Source organism: Lepidochelys olivacea, assembly GCF_965140295.1.
Source record: "Lepidochelys olivacea isolate rLepOli2 genome assembly, chromosome: 2".
Taxonomy (NCBI): Eukaryota; Metazoa; Chordata; order Testudines; family Cheloniidae; genus Lepidochelys; species Lepidochelys olivacea.
The window spans coordinates 46,059,562-46,085,655 of record NC_140412.1 but is presented as its reverse complement, the minus strand read 5'-3'; the positions used below and the strand labels follow the sequence as shown (position 1 = coordinate 46,085,655).

The 26,094-nt window shown below is 40.8% G+C and overlaps 1 protein-coding gene across 1 annotated transcript in view; it reads left to right on the top strand.

Moving 5' to 3' along the window:
• Positions 1 to 8,923, top strand: part of SLC26A7 (solute carrier family 26 member 7) — a 126,952-nt gene extending 118,029 nt beyond the window's left edge. The window contains exons 15-18 of the mRNA XM_084618350.1: positions 2,627 to 2,730; positions 3,791 to 3,845; positions 3,933 to 4,036; positions 8,667 to 8,923. Of these exons, the coding sequence (XP_084474476.1) occupies positions 2,627 to 2,730; positions 3,791 to 3,845; positions 3,933 to 4,036; positions 8,667 to 8,702 (299 nt within the window). The 3' untranslated portion in view covers positions 8,703 to 8,923. The remainder of the gene's footprint in view (positions 1 to 2,626; positions 2,731 to 3,790; positions 3,846 to 3,932; positions 4,037 to 8,666) is intronic.
• Positions 8,924 to 26,094: the final 17,171 nt, after the last annotated feature.

The following is a 26,094-nucleotide window of genomic DNA, read 5'->3' as shown; positions in this document are numbered from 1 at the left end:
TCTGCATCAGGTGGGCCCCCTGTGCCTATTCAGAGTTCACTGCAGGATTGGAGCCTTAGTTAGTACAAGACTGAAAAGTACAAAAGGATTAAAACCATGTTAACTTTATGGCTTTTAAAGCCATTTACAGTAAAAGCAAAGAAAATGGAGATTGAAATTAACAGTGGTACCTTACCTCAGCATATGGACCAAACTAAAGGTTTGTTTTTATTTAAGACTTAAATGCATAAACCCCTCTCATACTACGCCTCATAAAATGTCAGAACATAGTGCATACATTCATACAGGCTAAGCAAAATTGCAGGCTCTTCTTTATATGGATGATCTCAAGCATGGAAGGAGTTCAGCTATTACGTCTATTGAGAAAGCTTGTTAGCATTTCAGGCTGTGGAGGAAAACTTGAATTTGGGTTATTATCTGACTGTTATTAATTATTAACCTTTATTAACTATGTTTATGATGTTTATATTGCATTAGATTGTTTTATTTGGGGCAACTGAGTGCATGGCTATAGCTGTAAAGCACAGCAACTTGTAAGAACTTCTAGTAAAGACTATAAAGTACCGTACCAGCATTTCCCTAAAAGCTCAGAAATGTCAACCAGTATGGAGTGCAGATTTCATTTGGATGAACTGATTCTACACGGTGTGTAAAATTTGTGTCCATGCTGAAAGCTAGCATAAGACCTGTACTACTTAGATCACACTTAAGCCCTATTGTGAGGATTTAAGTGGTGCTCAATCTCTGCAGAGCAGTGAATTTCATTTGGGTTCATTTAAATGAGAAAGAGAAGAAAAGATGGACTTCCACTTCTAGAAACCAACATAGTAGTAGAGTTTCTAGCAGCATGAGAATAAACACCAGCAAATAGTCCTGAAGTTCTTCAAAAGAGAGATATGTCTGGAATATAGTTGTGGATGTTTGTGGTTATACCAGTAACCTATGGACTACATTTTGATTTTAGACTCTGAGCATCACTCCAAGAGTAGCCCTGGAAGGAAGACAATTGTCACTGTCTCAGTTCTTCCCCTGATCCCTTTTTGCTCTAGGGGAATAGTAAATTACCATTGGCCTATACCAACAGCAAATTGAGACATCACTGTGCCTACTTAGTTGTGCTAGCTAGTGAACAAGGGAAGAAAATGAAACCAAGGATCAAGCCTTACCCCTCCCCACCCATGGCCTCCTCACTTATTCTGAAAGGGACTAAGTATGTGCTGTATGCCCAGACCCAAAATCTGGGTGGCCCATACCAGGGTGGAAGGCTGAGGAATTCTTACTTATTCTTCCTCCTTCACTCTCTTGTGTAGGCACGGAGCCTAAGTACCAGTGTAGTGCTATATCAACATACGTTTATATCTGGCATGGGATTGGTTTAATCAATAAAAAATAAACATTAACTTTGTTCCACACTACACACCCTGAGCTAAATTCAGCTCTGGCGTAAGCAGCTGTAGAGGATGCTGCCATAGCAATAAGGCATTCTTGGCTTTGATTACCTGTGTGTCTTAGACTACTCACAGGATGGAATTAGTGCCAATATAATTCCACACCATTCTGGAACTCTTAATCCCTTCAAGAATTTTAAATCTCTTTATCTATTCTGTCACAATTATTTAACTTAACCCCTCTTTATATTCAAGCTCCCATCTTTTCTGGAGTGCTTTGTATGTTGTGGTAATTATCTTTAAAGTTAACATTTATTCACAGTATGGCATCAATAAATATATTTTGTTTCCTACTTTCGTCCATTACGAAAGCCCTAAAATACTTAGTCCAATCCAACAAAGCAGTTAAATATGTCCTTAGGTCTAAATATGTGTGTCATCCATTTGATTCCAATGGGATCCTAAGGGTATGTCTACACAGGGCTAAAAGCCCTGCAGAAGAGCCATGGCTGGCCCAGGTCAGCTGACTCAGGCTCATGGTTCTTGGGCTCTGAAGCCCTGCAAGGCTGGAAGGCCCAGAGCTCAGGTTCTAGTCCAAGCTCAAATGTCTACACAGCAATTTTTAGCCCCACAGCCTGAGCCCCATGAGCCCGAGTCAGTTGGGCCAGCCATGCCTTTTTTATCCCTGTGTATCCATACTTAATAGGCTTAAACTCAGGCATTCGTTAAAAGGCTTTGCTGGACTGGGGCCTTAATCACAGACTGATTAATGTTTATTTGCTGCTTTGAATATGTACAGTGCTATATAAATGCTAATTATTCTTATTACAGTGGACAAGAACTATTAAATGATCCAGTCCATCTCCTTGCCACTATAGGCTCATTCCCTACATCTGCTAGAATATTGACCAGGCTAGTTTTGAAATTCATGACCAAAGAGGCTTCCCCCATTTCCCTAGGGAGACTATTCTACTGTCTAATATTTCTGACTGGCAAGACATTCCCTGATATCCAGGCTAATTTCCCCCTTTCTTAATTTCATCCCATTATCCCACTGATACTGCTTCACACCAATTTTTCTGCTGTGCACCTGAACTGAGCCATTCCCATGCTTCTCACTATACAACAGAAAGTTTTGTAACATGGTATTTTTCATTTATTTTCAGAAAAATGTTCATATTCCTATGGAGATTCCAGTAGGCATTTCACACTTAACAATATTTCTGTCAAATCTATAGGTGAGCTGTCATTACAGCCATGCCCCAACGAGAGATGTGCTTTAATATTAGACTGCAGTGGACTGACTTTCTTTGACTATACCGGAATCTCTGTGCTTCTTCAGGTATTTATATACATTTTATATATACAAAACTGGAGCCAAAGCCATGTTCTCCTCACTCATGCAAGTAGATCCAATAGGATACCTTGTGTGAGAGAGGTGATTGTAGATTTCGTCTTTAAACTGAAATGTGTTTACATTGAAAATTAATGTTTAATTGTTTGGGACCAGACCTTCTGCAATCACTCCCCCCAAACCCCTTCCTTTTTTCATCTAAAACAGATTTAGGGCCAATATCAGACCTGGTGGAGTTGCATTGACTTCAGTGGAGTGGCATATACTTACAAGAAGCCTAAACTTGGCCCTTAGGCTTTTGGTTTTTATTTATGTGAAAATATTGCTTTCTAGCTAATCCATTGGAGTTAGGTTTTAGTGATCACCACATTTTGTTCACATCTGTGTTAGTACAGTGCTCAGAATGGTGGAGTTCTGGCCCAGGAATGGGGCCCCTTTGTGCTACTACAGTACAAAAAATAAATCTAATGATAATAGTGATCATTCAGCTATATACTGTAGTTCAGAAATTACTTTCCAAAAGTTAATTCCTGTTGGTGCTGTTGGGATTGAATTTAGCAGAAGATGTTTACTGGGCAATGACTAAATTAGGATGGCACAAGCTGGCCCTAAATAACTTTTGCTCTTCAGTCTGACCTGCCAATCCTTGATCCGTCAAGTTCTGGTTGTAGCTTCTGAGCTGCCCAATTGTAATGTAGAATGGATATGGGTGGCTGTAGAAAAGATCCAATTTCATGGAAATTTCCAAATGAAAATAAAGCTGCTGAACATATAAATGAATAGCTGGATTAATCCTAAAAGGGAATGAAGGGTTGTTCTTCTGTTGTATTGAACAGTGTCATGCCATACTGGGGAAATTACTGTTCCAATAGCTTTGTACTGTTAATATTATAGAATGGCTCCCTCTGGTGTCAGTTTTTGATAAAACTTGAATCCATTACAGCATGTTCCTTGTTTTGTTTTGAATATCTAAATTATTTTGAGTATTTTATTCACAGTCGATGCTTCAAACAATTTTGTAAAATCTTTATTGTTGTCACTCCTTTAGATTTGCATGGATTTTAAAAACAGAAGTATCGACGTGTTACTAGCACATTGTAACGGCAAGTATCAGGCCACAGACAAATTTTTAACAGTAGTTTAAATTCTTACATTACCTTTTTAATGTTCATGTATGTGTCTTCTTACAGCTTCCTTGGTAAAAGCAATGCAGTACAGTGGAAATCTAGGATCTGAAAATCCTATCTTCTTTGAATCCATTTCTTCTGCAATTGGTGCCATTCATGTAAACAGGGTGAGTTTTAAAGCAGAGATAGGTGACATCCAAAAGGTTCAAAGGCTTGGTTTGGGTGCTTATAAAATTTTATCGCAGTGTAGAAGTCCCATACATCCAGTGAGTCCTTTGGACACAAACCTACCTTTCTACCCACCCTCTCCTACCAAACAACTCACTTCCATTATTAATGATTCTCTCCTCGCACTAGTCCCTCCCCTTGCTTTGGTGATGACTTATGGATCTTGGCAACTTTTGGGGCTATGCTTTGGTGTGTAATACTGTCTAGGTTACACCAAAACAGAATTACACAGGTGCTACTGAGTTCCTCAGCTTGAATTTAAAAGGGCGCAGGAAAGGATGAAAGGGGGAACCTTAGGGAAGAAAGGCATTTTGGTGAGAGTCCGCAGATGAGAGAACAGACTATGCTTGAAAGACAGCAGAGAGAGCTATATGTGCGCAGAGGGAGGCTTGGTTCAGGAAACAAGGGTTGAAGTCTGAACCAGTTTTTATTCGGTAAAAACTGGTTCTTGTATTCCTTGTTAAAAGAACTATAAAAGCTGCTCTGTGCTCATAATATAAACTGCTTTTGGCAGTCAGAGCCTTTGACAAGGTCCCTGAGCAACGGTTCTTAAGCAGAGTAAGCTGTCATGGGATAAGAGGGAAGGTCCTCTCATGGATCAGGACTGGTTAAAAGATAGGAAACAAAGGGTATGAATAAAAGGTCCGTTTTCACAGTTGGGTCCACCAAGGATCTGTATTGGACCAGTGTTGTTCAACATATTCATAAATGATCTGAAAAAAGCGGTAAACAGTGAGGTGGCAGAGTTTGCAGATGATATAAAATTACTGAAGATGGTTATGTCCAAAGCTGGCTAAGAGTTACAAAGGGATGATTGGGCAACAAAATGGCAGATGAAATTCACTGTTGAAAAATGCAAAGTAATGTACGTTGGAAAACATAATCCCAATTGACTTGTTCAAAGCCACAGAGGCAGTTGGTGGCAACCTGTGAATAGAATCCTGATGTCCAGTGCCACCTTCCTCTGGTGATGCTGCAAAATGCAAACATTTCAGAGGTGCCTTAAAAAGCTTGTATGGGCCCCCCAAAAGATGGATCCTGGACCAAGTTCCCAGTCTGAACCAGGAATTGATTTTTGTTATCTACCTCCACCACTATATCTGGGCTGCTGCTGACCACTCATTTCTCCTCCCTATAATAGGGATTATCTTCCTAAAGACAGGTTTCAGAGTAGCAGCCGTGTTAGTCTGTATTCGCAAAAAGAAAAGGAGGACTTGTGGCACCTTAGAGACTAACCAATTTATTAGAGCATAAGCTTTCGTGAGCTACAGCTCACTTCCTCAGATGCATATCGTGGAGACTGCAGCAGGCTTTATATATACACAGAGAATATGAAACAATACCTATTCCCACCCCACTGTCCTGCTGGTAATAGCTTATCTAAAGTGATTTCCAGCACAAATCCAGGTTTTCTCACCCTCCACCCCCCCACACAAATTCACTCTCCTGCTGGTGATAGCCCATCCAAAGTGACAACTCTTTACACAATGTGCATGACAATCAAGCTGGGCTATTTCCTGCATAAATCCAGGTTCTCACATCCCCCCACCCCCATACACACACAAACTCACTCTCCTGCTGGAAATAGCTCATCCAAACTGACCACTCTTCAAGTTAAAATCCAAGTTAAACCAGAACATCTGGGGGGGGGGGTAGGAAAAAACAAGAGGAAACAGGCTACCTTGCATAATGACTTAGCCACTCCCAGTCTCTATTTAAGCCTAAATTAATAGTATCCAATTTGCAAATGAATTCCAATTCAGCAGTTTCTCGCTGGAGTCTGGATTTGAAGTTTTTTTGTTTTAAGATAGCGACCTTCATGTCTGTGATCGCGTGACCAGAGAGATTGAAGTGTTCTCCGACTGGTTTATGAATGTTACAATTCTTGACATCTGATTTGTGTCCATTTATTCTTTTACGTAGAGACTGTCCAGTTTGACCAATGTACATGGCAGAGGGGCATTGCTGGCACATGATGGCATATATCACATTGGTGGATGTGCAGGTGAACGAGCCTCTGATAGTGTGGCTGATGTTATTAGGCCCTGTGATGGTGTCCCCTGAATAGATATGTGGGCACAGTTGGCAACGGGCTTTGTTGCAAGGATAAGTTCCTGGGTTAGTGGTTCTGTTGTGTGGTATGTGGTTGTTGGTGAGTATTTGCTTCAGGTTGCGGGGCTGTCTGTAGGCAAGGACTGGCCTACAGACAGCCCCGCAACCTGAAGCAAATACTCACCAACAACCACATACCACACAACAGAACCACTAACCCAGGAACTTATCCTTGCAACAAAGCCCGTTGCCAACTGTGCCCACATATCTATTCAGGGGACACCATCACAGGGCCTAATAACATCAGCCACACTATCAGAGGCTCGTTCACCTGCACATCCACCAATGTGATATATGCCATCATGTGCCAGCAATGCCCCTCTGCCATGTACATTGGTCAAACTGGACAGTCTCTACGTAAAAGAATAAATGGACACAAATCAGATGTCAAGAATTGTAACATTCATAAACCAGTCGGAGAACACTTCAATCTCTCTGGTCACGCGATCACAGACATGAAGGTCGCTATCTTAAAACAAAAAAACTTCAAATCCAGACTCCAGCGAGAAACTGCTGAATTGGAATTCATTTGCAAATTGGATACTATTAATTTAGGCTTAAATAGAGACTGGGAGTGGCTAAGTCATTATGCAAGGTAGCCTGTTTCCTCTTGTTTTTTCCTACCCCCCCCCCCCCCCCCCAGATGTTCTGGTTTAACTTGGATTTTAACTTGAAGAGTGGTCAGTTTGGATGAGCTATTTCCAGCAGGAGAGTGAGTTTGTGTGTGTATGGGGGTGGGGGGATGTGAGAACCTGGATTTATGCAGGAAATAGCCCAGCTTGATTGTCATGCACATTGTGTAAAGAGTTGTCACTTTGGATGGGCTATCACCAGCAGGAGAGTGAATTTGTGTGGGGGGGTGGAGGGTGAGAAAACCTGGATTTGTGCTGGAAATCACTTTAGATAAGCTATTACCAGCAGGACAGTGGGGTGGGAATAGGTATTGTTTCATATTCTCTGTGTATATATAAAGCCTGCTGCAGTCTCCACGATATGCATCTGAGGAAGTGAGCTGTAGCTCACGAAAGCTTATGCTCTAATAAATTGGTTAGTCTCTAAGGTGCCACAAGTCCTCCTTTTCTTTTATCTTCCTAAAGCGACTGATAAAATTTGCCCAGATCTTCACCTTCTAGCTCTTCCCTTCTCCTGATCTCCTACTTACTCTTTATTTGTTAGAATCCCACAGACTTTAGTGCTATCTGCTCCAACCAACCACTTCCTTCTCTATCTTGAGCCAGTTGCACTGTGGCCATTAGAGCTACTGTTAAAAACACAGTGTTTGCCAGATAGATCCTATGTAGTTACTACAGAGTTATTTCCTGTTTTGTGTCGGGGAAAACTGGTAGCTACTGGTAACTGTTGGCAAACTCAGACTTTTTAATGGCAACTATTGCATTTTGTAATATTTCCCACATTTAAATGTACTTCATGGTACATTGCATGCCTAGGAGCTACCCCGAGGTATGTAAGATCACAGTGCAGCATGGTGGTATTCATCACAGTCAGGTATTCATCACGGCAGGAGGAAGGAAATAGGATGGAATACTTGAGGAAAGGGAGACAGGGGTGTAGAGCAACAGGAAGGACACATACTAGGCAGTTAGAAATGTTGAAAGGTATTAGATTAGCTTGTCCCTTATGCCTTAGTCAAGGAGTCTTCACCTTCCTTCCTCCACCCATCTTCCTGAGCAAGGAACAGGGCCAATTAAAAATTACCCAGACGAGCCAAGGAATTCTCAAAGGGCTCAGAAAAGGATCAACCCTCTTGAGGCACAATCTGTCCCCAAGATCCTCCAGATTGTTGCAGTTCCACATACACACATCCCCAACCCAGGCCACTAGCTAAATGCTTCGGTTGGCCCGTTATACTTAACTTGTGTGAAGGAATTGCAAACCTCAAGAGAGAGCATTCAATTTCCTGGAATTAGGTGTCTTGATATGTTCCTTGTTCTCATTACTCCTGGGGATTGGAGAAGGGCAGAGAAGCAGTATGGGGGAAGGGGAGATGAGGAAGACACCACTGGAAATGGAGTAGAAGGAGCTCCTACTGATAGAAAGTGTCTGTGGTGTTCTATTTTACGCTTGAGCCTCTGCAGGAGAGAATAGTCTTGCATTGGTAGGGAGGTGGACAGGCTGGGATAATGGTTACCTCCTACATCAAACTCTGTCATACCGAAATATCAAGGCTCTTCCACATATATCTGTTTTCCAGTGGTAACGTCATACTGTCTGAATTTCATTAATCATGCCAAGAGGCTTGTGGCTCATCTGTTGTTTTGTTTATAATGAGGAGGAGCTGTGTAGCCTTTGGATTTATCTCTCTTTGCAGTGTTTGATGTAGATTTTTAAATTAGGTACTTGCTTTCCTACTGTTTCATGTGCTGTGCACTCACAATGTGGATGATAATTTGGTAATACATGATAATAAGGCGAACCTTTCTGTTTCTTCAATTTTAGAATTTCCGCAAACTCAGTGATCACGATGAAGTGTGAAGTCGACATGACACAGGGTGGCTATTTTGATCTGCTAACATACAGAATGAACTACGCCATTGCTTTTCCTTACATCTTTTTTTGTGAGATCATGTAGGTAGTATTTTGTATGCCAAATATGTTTAATAGGCAATCAGTGCTACCAAAGATTTCTCCTCAGCTACCGCTGCTGAGAGAGTGTTCATACAATGGATTGTTCTATTGTGGATATATTAGTATTTTTGTACACTTTTAGATACAAAATATTAGAAAGCAGACATGGGATAGCAACCTTTTAAAGTGATTTATATTGTTTTAGCTCATTCTATAGTAACTTAATTTGTAATGCACAACTATAGTTTTGTGCATGGAAGAATAAGACATTATGAACTTTAGCAAATGATCTGTAGTGACTGGTGCGGTATATGCAGCGTACCATATACAAAACCCAATTTTGTTTCAAATGTCTGCTTTAATCCTTTTCTTCTTAAAACCAAACACATGCAATAGCAACATCATTATTGTATGACCCTGTGCACCTAACCCAGTCCTGCATTTCTTGTACACTTAATCCTTCTTTACTATTTAATGCCCAATGGGAGGTCAGTGGGCATTTTGAGTGTGCAAAGAATATACTGGCTTAGTATATGTTATCATGTCTCCCTCCAGAGACCAGTGCCAGTGACTATTACAGCTTGCTATTTTGTTAAACCAAAGGAGTTCTTTAGTTCAAGTGGAAGAAGAGGCTTTTATTTTTGGTTCTAAAGGTCCCAGGTTTGATCCTCACTGGTGCATGTGGAGTCTGCATATGTATGTGACTCTGGCTCAATACACAATCTCAGGCCCAAGAATATTATGGGCCACATTCTCAATTGGTATAAATCCACATAGCTCCATTGACTTTAATGGAACTGCACAAATTTACACCACTTGAGAATCTAGCCAAAACATCACATCATGGAACAGATTTTCAAAAGTGCACCTAAAATTGCACATGCAGGACATACATTTTAGTGGGAAAAATGAGCAATTGCCCACTACGCAGGTGGGATAATGGTGTTCCGCTGCCCAGCTGCACATGTAAATGTGGATCTTGTACATAGAAGCAGATGCATGAACATTTTCAGGGCAGCAATTTGAAAGTTTGGCCTTGTAAATTCTGGGCCAGATTTACCAGAGTAAATCAGTGTGTGCTGGAGTGGGGCAGTGTACAGCTTAATCTGTCCCTCTGTAAAATTGAGAAATTGGCCTAATTTATAATTAACCTTATGATTAAAAAATGAAGTGATTACTAGAGTACACTGATAGCTGCTTGTTATCTAGTTCCTTCTTTCTAAAGGTAAATGTTAGTGTAGTTAAATTAAGCCCCCAAAGCATTGCAAAATAAGGGAAGATGACTTTTTGTAGCTAGTCTGAGGTACCTTCAATGCTTTATTTAAACTTTACTGATTTGCTATTTAGTCAGAAGTACTGAAGTCTGTCTCTCCCAAGAGATTATGGGTTCCACATCACAGAGATGGCACCCACTATTTAATTTTCAGGTAGTTCATTTATACTGTAATATGCTGGATAGTGTGTATGTAAATGATTGTTCCTTTACTGGATGCAATCACAGCTGCTCTATTGTTTGTTATGGGTGCTAACCTGTTAACAGTTAAAGGAAATTCTCTTTTAGTTCAAGTGCTACTGCTTGTTAGGAATCTGTCCTTCTGGAGCAGAATCATCTAGTTCTCTCTCTGTGTTCCAAGTGGCCATGATATGCAGCATAGTGACAACCAGGAGAAGGGAAGAAGAGGGCAACAGGTATGGATGGTCACAGGACCTCAAGGGGTAGGAATCTCATGTCGAGGGAAAGGCAGTCCCACTGGGGGACTAGTCACTCAAACCTCAGAAGAGGCACACCAAAAGGTTTATGAATCTGTCAGAGAACTAGGTTTGAGATTTGTACTGGCTTTGAGTTTCATCACAAAAGGTTTGAGATTTTAACATCATTTTTCATCAATTTTTTAAAATTTGCTAGGAAGAATTTGGCAACATTTTTGCCAGAATGGTTTCTTGTTTCAACCAGCCCAAAGTTGCCCTATTAGTTTGAGGTCTGACTTGAGTTTCATTAACATTTGCAAGGTGTTATAGATTGTTGTAAGCTGCTGTGACAGTCAAGACCATAACACACAAGTCACATTACAACTGAAAACAATGTGCAATACAGAGTAAGATTATTCCAAAAACACCTACAACATACCATGCTGCTATGTATTTGTGTATCTGCGATATACACAGAATGCAAGAGAAATGCGCTTACGTTAAAGGGTTCAAGAAACCCACAGTTCAAATATGTATCTTGAAATATGTTGGATAATGTTGTTTATGGTTATAGGTATTGTGTGGTATTTGTTGATCTGTAAAACAACTGCAGTAAAAAGGGAGGGTCAAGTAAGTTATATAGCCCATCTTACTTAAAAAAGAGAAAACAAGAGGAAACAGGGGGCATATATTCCCCACTACCACTCTCCCAGCCTCACTCCGAGCTGTGGATTCCTTCTCCCGCCGACTTAAAGAGGTAGGGAGGGTGAAAGGAAAGTGAGCAGGACACATTACTTCTAAGAGTTATTTTGGCAACACAGAGAGAATGGTAGTGTCAGGCTGCCCTGTTCAGATGGAAGGAAACAGGCAAGATCAAAGTCCAGGCAGCCAGTTCCTGGCAGCAGAGTCTAGCTAGACTTTCCCTGCTACACCAACCCCAACCAGTTATCTCCAGCAGATGTGTGTATTGCAGGAGCCTAGGGAGTATCACTGCTTCCCAACCCTCTGCATGTCTATGCCAAGGATGGCTTTTCCCTCATGTTTGTTCTGTCCCTTTGCCTGATTAATAAAGATTTAGGGGAATGGAGATGTATAATTCAGTATTTCGCAGGATGTAGGGGAATCCTGGAGTTGTTTCCCTCACTGCCTTGCAGATGGTCAGAAGTTTCTTAGTCAGACATCACTGAGGTTGCATTTATAAATGTTTTGTAAAGGGTTGATTAATAAATGTTAAAAGCATGTTACAGGCATGAATAGTATTACAGGTAGTTGTAAGTACATCAGTGTTCTAGATGGTTGCAAGCAACCTGTTGCCTTGTTGAACTTTAACAGTCTGTAACAATTGATTAATCATTTACTAAAACAGCTATTAATTTATTAACCCTTTGTAAACTTAACTGTGGAAGCACCACTTGTAGTTCTGTAGTTAAGTTTTGCATATAAATGATCCCCTTCTTTATCTATGAAAGATGCAGCATCTCCTCCCCAAAACTACAGCATTTGCTCTTTGAGTAAGGGGGTGTATTTTCTGAGAACTTTAAAATAAATTGATTGAGTTTAACTTAGAAGATAATTTAAAAAGAGGGTTATTTAAGAAATTCAGCACTCAGGATCAGACCATTTTTTATCTTGAAGTACCTTAATAATGGAACAACAAACGTGCTTCAGACTTCACTTATTGTTAAAACTCACTGAAATCTTCTGCATAAGCTTCATTTGAAAACATTTAGTAGGATTAATGTTCATTTCTCCTTGTTATTCTTCATAACTAAAAGATCCTCTTACAACAGATGCCAACAAATAATATCCTACTACAGAGAATTCAACACAGAACTACCCTCTTTCCAAATAGTTTCCATTTCATTTATTTTCAGTGAGAATGAGATAATGCCTTGCTGTATGCAGCGTTGTTGTAGCTGTGTTGGTCCCAGGATATTAGACAGACAAGGTGGGTGAGGTAATATCCTTTATTAGACCAACTTCTGTTGGTGAGAGAGAAAAGCTTTTGAGCTACACAGAGCTCTTCTTCAAGTCTGGGAAAGGATTCAGAGTAGCAGCCGTGTTAGTCTGTATCCGCAAAAAGAAAAGGAATACTCCTTTTCTTTTTGAAGTCTGGGGAAGATACCCAGAGGGTATGTCACTGTAGTTAGAAACCAGCAGCTGGCCCATACCAGATGACACGGGCTCGTGGGTTTCAGGCTAAGGGGCTTTTTAATTGCAGTGTAGACATTTGGGCTCGCGCTGCAGCCCAGGCTCTGGGACCCTTAACTCAAGCCTCACAACCCTGAGTCAGCTGGCACGGGCCAGCCGCAGGGTTTTAATTGCTGTGTAGACATGTCCAGAGCATCACAGACAAATACAGGATTGAACAGATAGCTTAACGTAAGTAATTTGCACATATTTTAAGGGACCATTCAAGGTGAAGTGACCCATTAGCACCCCTGTAGTCATAGGATATAAAGGGGATTAGTGGGTTAGACATTGTTGTAATAAGCCATAAATCCTGTCTTTATTAAGACCATGAATTTAAGCTCCCAGACTTGTCTTTTGAAATTGTTGTGCAGGTTTCCTTTGAGGATGAGGACTGATAGGTCATATATTGGGTGATTGCTTTGTGGAAAGTGTTCACGCATAGGTGAATAGGGTGTTTTTGTCTTTTGTCATTTGTCTTTTAACAACTATGACCCACATTTGATGGGGACCTCATCCTAAAGGAAATCTTTCTTGAATCCCCCCCCCTTCTGAACTGCAAACAACCCCCCTAACCTCTCCAAGCTCATCAGAAGTAAGTTGCCCACAGACCAGGACACATCATCTCAAAGTGATGCCAGACCCTGCCAGAACAACAGATGCAAAACCTGCAAACATATCTCCACTGCTACAATGATCAACACACCTTTTAGGATTCAGGGGTTCTACACGTGCATATCACAACAGTGCACTAAAAATCCCAACAACAACTGTGTGGGTGAAATCAGACAATCACTACTCTCTTGAATGAACACAGGAAAATGATAAAAGACAAAAACCCCATATCACATGTAGGTGAACACTTTTCACAAAGCAATCACTCTGTCTGACATATCAGTCCTTATCCTCACAGGAAACCTGCACAACACTTTCACTTTATTATAGATTATCAGCAGTCTTCCCCAAGGCCAGCTGGCAGGATGCAGCAGAACTGAGACATACGTGCTCGTACGCTTCAGTAAAAGACTGCAAACTAGCTTCCCCAAAATTATTCAGCTGACTCAGCAGGGTATAGTGGGTGAAATTCACCCCTATTCAGAGGGTCAGTACAAAATCTATGCACTATTTACTAACTTTTCCTGGTTTATTGGCCTTGTGCTGGCCCACTGCACATGGGTGAATTTCATCCAGTAGAATGTAGGGACTTAGTTATTGTACCTATTGAGCCAGACAGTTGCCTTTCCGTATTCTAGCCTTATCTGAACACCCCTGAAACACCTGGAGACCTGCCACTGTATTAGGTAATAGGGTTTTTAGATAAGTGAGGTTTGGATAAATGAGTTTGTCCTGAAGTCTTGGTGAATTCCCTCAACTCCCATTCAAAGGCATTTCAAAGGGAGCTGGGGTCAACAGGCTAGAGGAAGCTTCATGTTTACTATTAAACAAGTAAAGGAGGCATATAATAATGAAGTAAATGGAGGCTCTGGGTGCTAAGTGCCTTTAAAAATAAGGTCACTAATTTAGGTGTCTAAATATTAATGTAGATGCCCAACTTTGCACTCCCAAGTCTCAAAGCAATAAACTTAGACTTCATGTAGCTTATGAAAATCAGTAGTACAGTATTTGGAGTTTTGGTATGTGGCACTTTATAGGAGGGCATTGACTTGTATTTGTTTTCAAGAGGAGGTTAGTATTTTCAGAGCTCTTATATTTGACATTTTGGTGTTTCCTTTTTTAGGCATTAATCCCAAATCCCCATAATTTGAATTATGATTTTCCCCTCTTAGAATGTGTCTTTCGACAGTTATTTAAAACACGGCTATCAGCTTCTACTTCTTAAAGCAATAGCATTTCACTCATTCCAAAACAAAGCAAGTGAAGATTAAAAAAAAATAGAATTTGAAACCAGTGTTAAGAAACAAACATGGTGAAAATTATAAATTAGGCATAAAATATGTAGTAAGGGGAAGATTGTTAACATTATATTTATGCAAATTAAATGTCCTTAATTTTCATCATATATCTTTCATTGTAAAGGTTATTTGCCCTGATTCTATGATTCAGGTGTCACAAGGTCTCGCTTTAGCTGCTTTGCCGTAATTTATTTGACAGCACTATATACTATAAATATATAATGTAATGAGGAAAGGTATCTTCATTGTTTAATGAAAACCTTAATGTGTCAATAGTGTGTATGGATATTGTTTGACATTTACTGGTTACAAAAATAAATTAATGAATTGGTGAACATACCGTATCCCTCGAAAATAATGCACTCCTATGCAGGGAAGCATACTTCCCTCTCTCTACAGAAAGTGCTCTCTCATAAATAAATGAATGAGTACCGTTCCAGTCTGGATGTTAAATGGTGCTTTCATCATTAAGATGGATTTTTAGTAAAGATCACATAATCTGCACATTGCCATATGTTGTACAATACATTTAACTTGGATTTTTTTTGTTTGTAATTTTTTGTATTAGCCTATGCAACAATACATTTATATGGAAATAAATTGAAACATGGAAATTTACAAGTGGAAGGTGAAAAATGTCCTCATTATTTCAATACTTAACAGGTTTTACACTGAGTACTAAACACTCTGTAATGATGTATGATGCCTTCTCTAGCCTCATAATGTATTAAATCTTATTAAGGATATAGAAAAGTTGCACTATATCCAGAAGATCTGCTTCCTCATGGGTTGCAAGGAAACTCGCTTGGTAGATATTTCTTTCTACCTCCATGTAACCAAACACAGAAATCTTGGGCTGGGCTTTCAGAATGTGGCCTGTTTATTCATGCACACAGTTGACACATAGTCATTTGTATGTGCCGTTTTCTTTGCACTATTGCTTCTGTCTGCAAATGCTACAGACTGTATATGAAATAAAGAATAGGCCACTTGTACTTTGATTGAATTGGCCTCATTAGCACTGACCCCCCACTTGGTAAGGCAACTCCCATCTTTTCATGTTCTGTAATATATATACTGCTTACTGTATTTTTCGCTCCATGCATCTGATGAAATGGGTTTTAGCCCACGAAAGCTTATGCCCAAATACATTTGTTAGTCTCTAAGGTGCCACAAGGACTCCTTGTCGTTTTTTCTGATATAGACTAACCGGACTACCCCACTGAAACCTATATGCAGTTTGTATATGTTAAGGGAGGTTACATAAATATATTCTCTCATTTGCATAAGTAAGGAAAAATGCACCAAACGTTGTGCTTGGTATAAATGGAGGCAAGGTTCTAACTGGATCTAGACTGTTCTTAGTGTAGCAGATGACAGAATGAGAAGTAATAGTGTCAAGTTGCATTCGGGGAGGTTTAGGTTGGATATTAGGAAAAACTTTTTCACTAGGAGGGTGGTGAAACACTGAAATGCGTTACCTAGGGAGGTGGTGGAATCTCCTTCCTTAGAAGTGTTTAAGGTCAGGCTTGACAAAGCCCTGGCTGGGATGATTTAGTTGGGGATTGGTCCTGCTTTGAGCAGGGGATTGGACTAGATGACCTCCTGAGGTCCCTTCCAACCGTGATATTCTATGATTCTAAGGTTAAGATCCCTTTGAAAATTTGGCCACTTCAGACTAACAGACTAATTTTCCCATGCCTTTCAATTTATGAAGGCATTTACTTCAAGGCAAAGTGAGTGCAACACACTGCCATGCTGAGCTGGTAGTATTTTACACTCACTTTTACACCAAGGGTAAATTACTTCAATGGTGTAAATCAGTATTGAATTAAATGGGAAGTATTTTGGCCTCCGTTTTTCTTCCTGTTACTAAAGGCTATTTTTCTGAGCTATGCTACACTAGTAGACTCTGTTCAGCAAAATATAGGGGAGGTATGGAGCCTAATCCTGATTCAAGAACTCAAATCATACATTCTGTTGTGGTCCGAGAATCCATCATCTTAACGTAGGCTGTACTTAGAGACTACTCTTGAAGTAAAATACAAGTGTTAGAATGATACCACAGCCTAGCCCCAATTATTGAGAAGGCATCGCAGCACCCAACTGTGTGCATGAATAAAAAGTTGTCAAGAGCACAGCCATGAAGCTGAATCCTAGACTCAGATCCCATCACCTGCCAAATAGAGTGCTGCCAGTCAATCATCTTTCCACAGTTATCCATTATGGCCTGGTAAAAGTTCTTGTATGATTGATAAATTGGGGGGAGGGTGAATGAGTTATTCATTAAACGTTCAGAAAACAGGTTTATGAAGGCTTGAGGCCTGATTCTGCTCTCTCAGTGGTTTGTGCTATTTTGACTTTTGACTGATATCTGAGTTAGTGAGATCAGAATAGGCCTACTACCTTGAATGATAGGAGTGCAGTCTCCAGGCCAGTTTAGTACTAGGCCTTTGTTGAGATTACCAGTTAATGTTGTCAGTTGTGGATGGTCTTTTGAGATGGCTCCTGAACATCTATCAAATAGTAATAACTGTGCTTCCAACCTTTGCTGAACTTGCACCAGCAACCAGAGGAGTGAACCTGCACTAAATTCACAGTCCAATACGCCAGTCAGCCAACTCTTACTCAGACACACAACATCAGCCAGCCAGCAGGCCCCTACTTACTTTCTTTAATATGTGATGCTCACAGACATGAAGAAAAACACATGCCTTTAATCTGAATGGTTTATTTTAGATTAATGAAAAAAAAAAAACCCAAGCAAGAAAGAGTAAAAGTAAAACCACCATGAGAGAACACAATGTGTGTGCTTGACAGTTTTGGCAAATCTTGCAATTTTACCATGAGTCTCACAATATCTGATGTTTTTCTTAAAGCCTCAGCTTCTGGTATCCTGTGATTAGGTGAGAATCTCAGCTTTCCTTTGGGAAAAAAAATGTTTCAGTCCCTCACAATTGCAGAGAAAAGCGAGAAGAGTTGCCATAAGTGGACCTTAAAGTCTAAAAGACCAGTAGGTACATAAAAAGAATCTAATGTTTAGTTAAAAAAAACCCTTATGATTTTTAATTCACGATTGTTTGAGGCTTGACTTGTGATTTGTGACTAGAGGTGGTTGGGAATACTGCCCCTCTGCATAGGTTCCAATAGCTTTGAGAACAACATGGCTGTTGAAATCTACAAATGGGAAGAGTTTTTAGAAATGTAATGGTGCAGCACACAGAAAACAAAAGACCTCACAATTCCACCTCGCCATCAGCCATCACTTTCCTTTCTGTCACTTTCTATCTTTCCTTCTCACATATACACACACCAGCCAGCATCCAATCACTCTGGAGACTACTTCCTCTGGGTTATGGATTGGATCAGAATCTTCCTTCTTTTTCTCCCCCAGGAGCTGGGAGGCACTTACCCTGTGTTCACTGGTTCAGCCTTGGGAATAAAACCCTGGGCAAATAGTCATTGCTTTTTGTCTTGCTTGCCTTCAATGATAGACTCATAGAGTCTAAGGCCAGAAGGGACAATTAGATCATCTAGTCTGACCTCCTGAATAACACAGGCCATTACATTTCACCAATGAAGAGGAATGTGTAGTGTTTCTCAGACCATTAGCCTTGGAAGGCACTAAAGACAAGTCACGGGGAGTCAGGTGCCCAAATACTTTTTGAGGATCTCAGTGAAGTGGCAGCCATGGATCAGGGAGCAGCAACCAACTTTGCAAGGCTGGCACTGCATTCAGATGTAGTGGAGAATAGGGGACTTTGGCCCAGATCATCTAAAGGTAGTTAGACACCGAACTGGCACCAGTAGAAATTAGAGCAGCAGGGTCTTTACCCTAATCTCTGCCACGGGTCCATTTACCTTACACTGCGATGGACCAGAGAATTCATCTGTTAGTATGTGTTAGTATGTGTTAGTATTTGTTAGTATTTGTTAGCTATGTTTACATCATTGTTAGCAGACCATTGACACCCAGGCTGGTGACTTCCCCATTGGTCGTTCACTGGATATGTTTTGTAGATATCAAAATAAATTAATTAGGTGGCATAAAGCACTGCAGATGAAAATGAACAAACACTATTTAGCACCAACTAGTCCAGAAAAGACTCTATAGCATTGCTGATAGTAATACCATTTGTTGTTGCTATCCAGCTCTGCGAGCAGCATTGCCCAGATCTTCCATTAGAAGCTTTGGCTTAGCATTGAGATCTATATCAAAGCCAAACTCTCTCTGTTAGCTGGAATCCCTAGGAGACACAGCAGGCTTCAGGTTTCCAGTGACAGCAATGCTATTACTGCCAATTAGCCACATTTAGAATAAAAACAAGCATTCAGTGTAGGCTGATTCTCTAGCCATATTTTGTTTTAAGTAATGGAGGCTCTGAAGCGTACGAATACAGTATTTGTTTAGCATGTATACGGGACCCCCTAGCTGTATCACTTACACAAAATGAGACAATCGATCATAAAAATTGTTTTTTTCCCCTGTCGTTTGTTACCATTGCTCAGTTCATTGTGTCTCACATTTGCTTGTATACTTCTCAGGATAGAAACAGTGTCATCGCATATGGGCTCTTTGGTGCCTACCATGCTTTTGGGAGACATACATAGTAAATAAATAATAACAGCCTGGCAGCAGCTGTGAGCATTATATGCTATGGTGGCCATTAACATTTAGATACTGTCCCTGCCCTGTCCCCTAATAAAGGGAGGGAGGAAGATATACACACACAGGAGAACAATGTTGGAATATTGTAAAAGGATCGAGATTTAATAGGTCTTTTCCAGCTCTAAATGCTATGATTCTGGACAATTTATCTTAAACTACCAGTGTTCAGGAAATTCAGAACTAAGGCTGAAATGGCACCTGTCACTCATTTTTGGAAATGATTGCCTGTTTACCCTTTTAAAAAAGTGAGGTTGCTCATGGATGTGTTGCATTATACTGCTCTTTGCCAAGGTACTATAGCTGACATTAGGGTACGCTTTCTGCGTGTTGCCTGGCGTTTAGATACACAACTACCATTAGCACTAATAGGATTTGTGTGACTATGTCCCAACACAAAACAGTCATTATTTATTCCACAATACGTAACATCACCCAGTACTAGATATTTCCGCAACACTTAGGAAGTATCAGGTAAGTTTAGGGCAAAGTCAAGTTCGGTCCTTTAGCCTGAATTCCTTGGCTCTTGTATATTTAAGACAGTCCCTTATTATTTTAACATAGATTTTTTTGTGTGAATTAACAACCAAATCCATTATGGAAACCAATTTGCCAAAGGGCTGACACCAGACAAAGCCTGAGGCAGCTAGGGAACTCTGGGATACAACATCTGTTCCATAAAATTTAATTCAGACATTCCAAATCTTTGCCTGTTCATCGCTGCTTTACAGGTTCTCAAACAGCTACTTTTCTCCTCAGGACATGCAAGTTCTGACAAAGACCCATGAAGGCCAATTGTCTCCTTTAATTCTCCCAGGCTAAGCCAGTTAAAGGGATGCTGTGAGGCTACATGGTGCTTTGACATATTTAAAGGGGGAGAAAAAAAACCCACTTACCACATTGATTTGTTTCTTAAGGTATATTTTCATTTTTTTGTTTATTCAGTGTTGAATTTCACATCTATTTAAAGTACTGCATCTACCTTATGAGTCAAGCTGCTTTATATTTTATGGACCCAGCTTAGTAATTTAGCTGATGTGTAAATGCTCTCAATTACTAATTGGTGGTGCTTCCTATGACATAACACAAACTGACTCAGAAAGTAGCAAATGCTGCTATTACCCATAATAGATCCACCTCATCTCAAAGATTTGAGGCCAAAATTATCATTTGGTGTTCCTGCAGATTCAAATATACCTTCTGCCCTGTGTTGAAATTAGAAGAATTTGTGTATGTGATATATATTGAATTGAAGACCCTGTTTTCAATATTTCTGTGGAAGTTTTTACATTCAGTATTTACATTACAGTGACTATTTACTGGGAGAGGTCAAGGTGGTAAAAGATTTCTTCGTGGGGACTGGTCCAGTTTTGATGTTTTAAAATAGTTATTACTTGGCTCAAACATTACTTTTTGGAGGAACAGCTACTGCCTCTGAGCCTGATTCTGTAAACCCTCTTCACACAATACTCCCATTGATGTCAGTGGCATTTTTGGGTATATGGAGATGGCAGGATTAGCCCCTGTGTTTGGTGTTATTACTATGAAAAGTGTTAGAGTATAACATTTTAATACAGTATCTGACCCCTTTTTCAGGCCATTTCAAGCTGGTAAGATGTTGCATGCAGGCCGCTGCCTTCCCATCTTACATTGTTTCCCAATGCCGCGGCCGCCGGACCTCTGGTTGCAGGATTTGGTGGGGGAAGTTTTTGTTTTATTATGCCCCATGCAGGTTCCAGGGCAGCTGAGGAGATGGTATGTGCTGTTCAGCTTCCTGGGTTCATCAGTAATCTCCCTGGACTCCAAGACGCTTTTCCTTGTGACAGCTTGGTGTCTGGGGAGGCGCAATGTGGCTGGCTCAGGACTCCTCTGGGTGTGTGGGGGGGGCTTGGGGCACTTCCGGGCAGGTAGGGAGGTGCTCAGGCCTCCCGCCTACATGGGGCTTCTCTGGCTCGGGGGGGGCACCAGGCAGAAGGGGTAGAGCTGGAGGCTAGCCTCCCCAAAGAGGGGCTCTGCCTGCCACCCAGGTCTGTAACGTTCTATTACACCAGCCACTTTTTAAAAAGTTTTATTTTATTTTACTCATTGGTAGTTTCTCCTCATAATCTTTCAAAATGGTTATTCCCTTCCGATTATGCTGTCCATTTCCATTTATTTTCCCCTCCCCCTGCTCCCACGCCTGGGATGTTTTCAACAAAGTTGAAACTAGCATAACTCTTTTCTGTCATGTTTTGATAATTTCCATGTTTATGCAAAAGCATAATGATGTCAATAGATCTCTTGGGATAGGGTCTGTTAGTAGAATCTCACCCACCCACTCCTGTAAGAAGCCTCTAACCTATGTCTGAGCTATTGAAGTTTTCAAATCGTGGTTTAAAGACTTTGAAGTGCAGAGAATCCTCCAGCAAGTGACCCGTGCTTCTAGACATTCCTCACTATATAACAACTTCAAAATTTGGGATCAGGCTACCTAACAGTTGTTCTATTCAAAGTGAGTTGGAACCATGCTGCTGTTACAATCAAAGATGGATCTGAACCTAACTATGTTGATTAGAAGAATCCCAAACTTTGGGAAGGTGTTCAGAATCCAGACACAGATCTGTATCTGAATATCACACTTAGCCCCATATTTAGGCTTACAGAACAAAAAAATAAATGCTCACCACCACCTAAGTATAATACTGGATCAATCTCTCATTTGGAGAAAGATACTGTATTAAAAGAGGGAGAATGGAAAAAATAAAAAAAGTATATAAAATGAGAAATACTGTCAAAGCATTTGCTTTAGCTACAAGGATCTAAGTAATGTTTAGATTTTGTGTTTACAAAACTATAGAGGTGTAGTGCTCACTTAAAACACATCAGCACACGAAGAGTTAATGAAGTCAAAGTATAGAAAATGTGGGAAATGGGAACTTGAGGAAACATCCCAAGGCATAACATGCAAAACCAGTTTTGCTAATCAAAGTAGTATTGTGAACTTGGCTAACAGTCACTTTAATGAAAGACCTTCATTGTTATCCAGCTCCTTAACAAAGTTCAAAAGTATATACTGTGTATATAAATTCCAAAATATCGACTATTTAGTATTGAAGGCTTGGACCCCCTTTGTCACAAGAGAAACCAAAGGATTATGACCTATTGAATTCCCATGCTTTGGACCTGTCCAGATGAGATAGCTAATTTCTTGGTATTTGCATTCATAGAATTGTAGACCTAACTTGATTAATCAAGATTAAAAGAGAATTAATTTTGTTTTATGATGAATTAAGCAGAATAAACTTCCTTTGCACAAAGCCACTGAACCAGAATAATCAAGCTAACTCTCTGTATATATTTAATTTACATCTAATTGCCCAGCATTTCCTAAATACTGTGACAAAGCTTTGTCCTTGCCCCCATGGATCCCACGTTTCCTGGCGGATTTCGCTAGCCTCAGAGGCTCACTGTGACCCTCCACATAACCCTTCTCTCTCTAGAGACAAGGGTCACAGTCTATTGAGCCATTTTCATCATAAGCCAGCAAGGGAGGTGAGGAGAAGTTATCCTTCCTTGCACAGGCTCTGTTGTCTCCCAGTCTCAGTGATTAATCAGGGGGCAAAGGGGGGGGGGGGAAGCCCTGGCCCACCCTCTACTCCAGGCTCCAGCCCAGGGACCCTAATAGTATCAGCTACGGTAGCTGACCTTTTAGAAACATGACATGTACAATTCCCTGGGCCACTTCCCCCACAGCAGCCCTCACTTCCTCAAGCTCCACTTCACCCTTACCTCAGGGCCTCCTTCCTTGTGCCTGATATGGTACTACTCAGCCTCTCCAACAGCGCAACTTCCTCCCACAGCTCCTGACATGCACCCCCACCTGACTAACTGGGAGGCTTTTAACTAGTTTCAGCCAGCACCTGATTGGTGTCCCAATCAACCTAGCCTTCTCCCTGCCTTCTGGAAAGTTCTTAATTGGCCCCAGGTGTCTTAATTGACCTGGAGCAGCTGCCATTTCATTTATCCTGGTACCAGGGATTTGTTTAGTCTGGAGCTAATAAATCTATCTTCCACTACTTTTCTATAGCCATCTGGCCTTGCCCTGTCACAATACATAGATACTCCCTCCCTCCGCATTTCAGAAGAGCCTACACTTTTTGAAAGCTTTCCATAATGCCCATTAATACTTACCTTTACTCACCCAGGAGGAAGGCTGCCACATGTAACCAATAGAGCTAGCTTAGTCTTAACACAAGGGATCTACAGGCCTGTATCCTGTAAGACGCTGGCTTAAGCAAGTTAGCATAGATAAAATGGCCTGACAGTTACCCTGATTTGGGGGAACTGGGAAGGTACATAACGATACCAGGTAACTGCAGGAATATTCAACTGATACTAAGCTTGGATATTTTAGGATAAAATTGTTGGCAGATGTTTAACCCACAAACTTGCTTTAGCAACAGTTCATGTATATGGTAGTGAGCTAAAAGGCACCATTACGTTAACCTATAGGATACAGGTACCCCAATATTATGAGGGTGAGGAACTTAGATGTGACCTACCTACCAATCTGACCTGGTAGGCTGGGCAGCTGCATGAATATTCATGATAGTGTTCAGGCCCTATAAAAGGCCAAGCCACCATGTAGCTGGGTGGCGAGCTTTCCATCACTGACCCGTCAGCTCTTAATTGTCATAATCTGCCACCAATCTTTTGGCATGAGGTCTCGATCACTGGACTCATTTTTGCATGCCAGAAACAGGGTTGGTTCTTTGTGTCTTACCACCAGATCCCCATAGAAGGATGTGGGTATATGAGCATGTACAAAGGATGGTATTAAAGATATCTCCAATACTATATTACTACTATTTGTTTATGAGGTATTGGCTTTCTTGTTTTTACTGATTGTATTAATAAAAGTGGCTAAGGCTTTGCTTGCCCTCACTGTGAGGGCTGTTGCCATACACCCCAGGGTTCCCTCAAGATATTGAGCTTGTTAATTTTAATTCTGTTGTGTTTGATTCTGGGACTAGAATCTGGGACTAAACACCCAGTTTATTAAATTAGTAGCAGCTGGCAACCAATAAAGAATCAGGCTGCACACTCTATCGAGCAGCCAAGGTCTCAATGATCATTTCAGGACCAGAAAAATTGGATTATATGAGGGATTAAATATTGAATATTAATCTATTAATTAACCCCCCATCATGTCGAGTCTTTAGAAAGTTGACCCATAATTTAACCCAAAATGCAGGTTGTAAAAGATGGAAATTGGAGAAGAGCATTCATTATCCTAGCTTACAATAACTGTGGTTTTGAAGTATTTGAGTGTTTTGAAATGTCTGCATAGAGCTAAACCTGCAACTGCCACAGTGTCATGAGATGGGCTATTTCCAGCCATCGCCAGGCTGGGGTTTCTTGGGAACAAATCTACTAGTAAGGGAAGAGGCGAGCATGCTGGCCTACCCCAGAATGGTTTGTGAAGAGAGAGGAGTGGGACCAACGTAGGCCATCAAAAGAAGTGAATTCTCCAGGTTGCGCCATGAAGAGGGAGGAATTAGAGTCCCTTTGACCTTCCTGTTCCTGGCCAAGAAGACAATGTCATAATTCTGATCTTACAGACACTGTAAAAAATTAGAGTTGGTTGGAAAAAGATAAGTATATATCATTAAAAAAATTCAAATTCATACATTTTCCTAACATTTGCTTTTTTTGTAGGGGGGGTACTTTTACAAAAAGTTTCTTCATTGCTGGAAAAACACTTTATTTTTTTCCACTTTAAAAAGGCGGTTGAAAATAAAAATTCACGAAAAAGTTGTGCATTTTCCTGCACCAAAATGAAACACTTTCTGAAAATTTTGAACGTTTTTCATTTTGAAATTTTACACACACACACACACACACACACACACACACACACACGTAAAAAGTCAACCAAGTTCCTGCTCATTTAGTCATCCCAAACGACAATGGTTAACACAGATTCTGAGGTGCTGCCACCATCCAATATAAAATGCTTGTCTCAGTTAAATAGATGCAATCTGACCCAAATCTTGTTTCAGACTTCATCAATGATCAACAGCAAAATGTTGTCATAAAACGTTTTATATATCTGCTTCAGGAACTTTCAGTATTCACCCACAGTTTTAAATGTGTTTCATTGTGCTTTTGCTCTTTTGTAATCACTTTCCACCAATATTTTTGTGGTTGAGTTTTGCAGACACTAGTTTCTCCTGGGGGCATTCTGCACCAAAAAATTAAAAATTCTGGGCTCAATATTTTAAAATTCTGCAAAATTCTGCAAATGTTATTTGTCAAAATAACACTACATAATCACACCAGTTTAAATTATTTTGGTAATTTATTTCAAAATACCTGTCAGCAAGTATGTCTGTAACAATACAGACACACACAAAAATCTGCCCAGGAGTAGAGAGTTAAAGAAACCTCTATGACAACCCAGTTCCTGTTTCTCTGCCCCCTTCCCCACCTGAGCCCAGCTGGGGGGCCACACACCCACAACCCCTTTCCCCCAGAGCCCATCTGAGGGGGCCCCCCAGCCAATACACCAGAACCCCTTCCTTCCCAAAGCCCAACCACAGGGCCCTCCCAGCCCAGATACCCGCACCACCTTCTCCCTTCCAGAGCACAGTGGCCTCCCCTAGCCCAGACACCTGTCCCCCTCTGCCACAGAGCCCAGGGATCCAGAGGGAGGAACAGCCTGATGTTCGATGCCAAATTTGCACAGTTTCCTTCATGCCGCCCTCTCCTTCCCTCAGGGCATGCTGGGAACTGGAGCTGCCAGGAACTTTCTAGCTCCCTCTCCATCCCCCCAGCAGTGTCTTTTATGAGCAAACTGGGC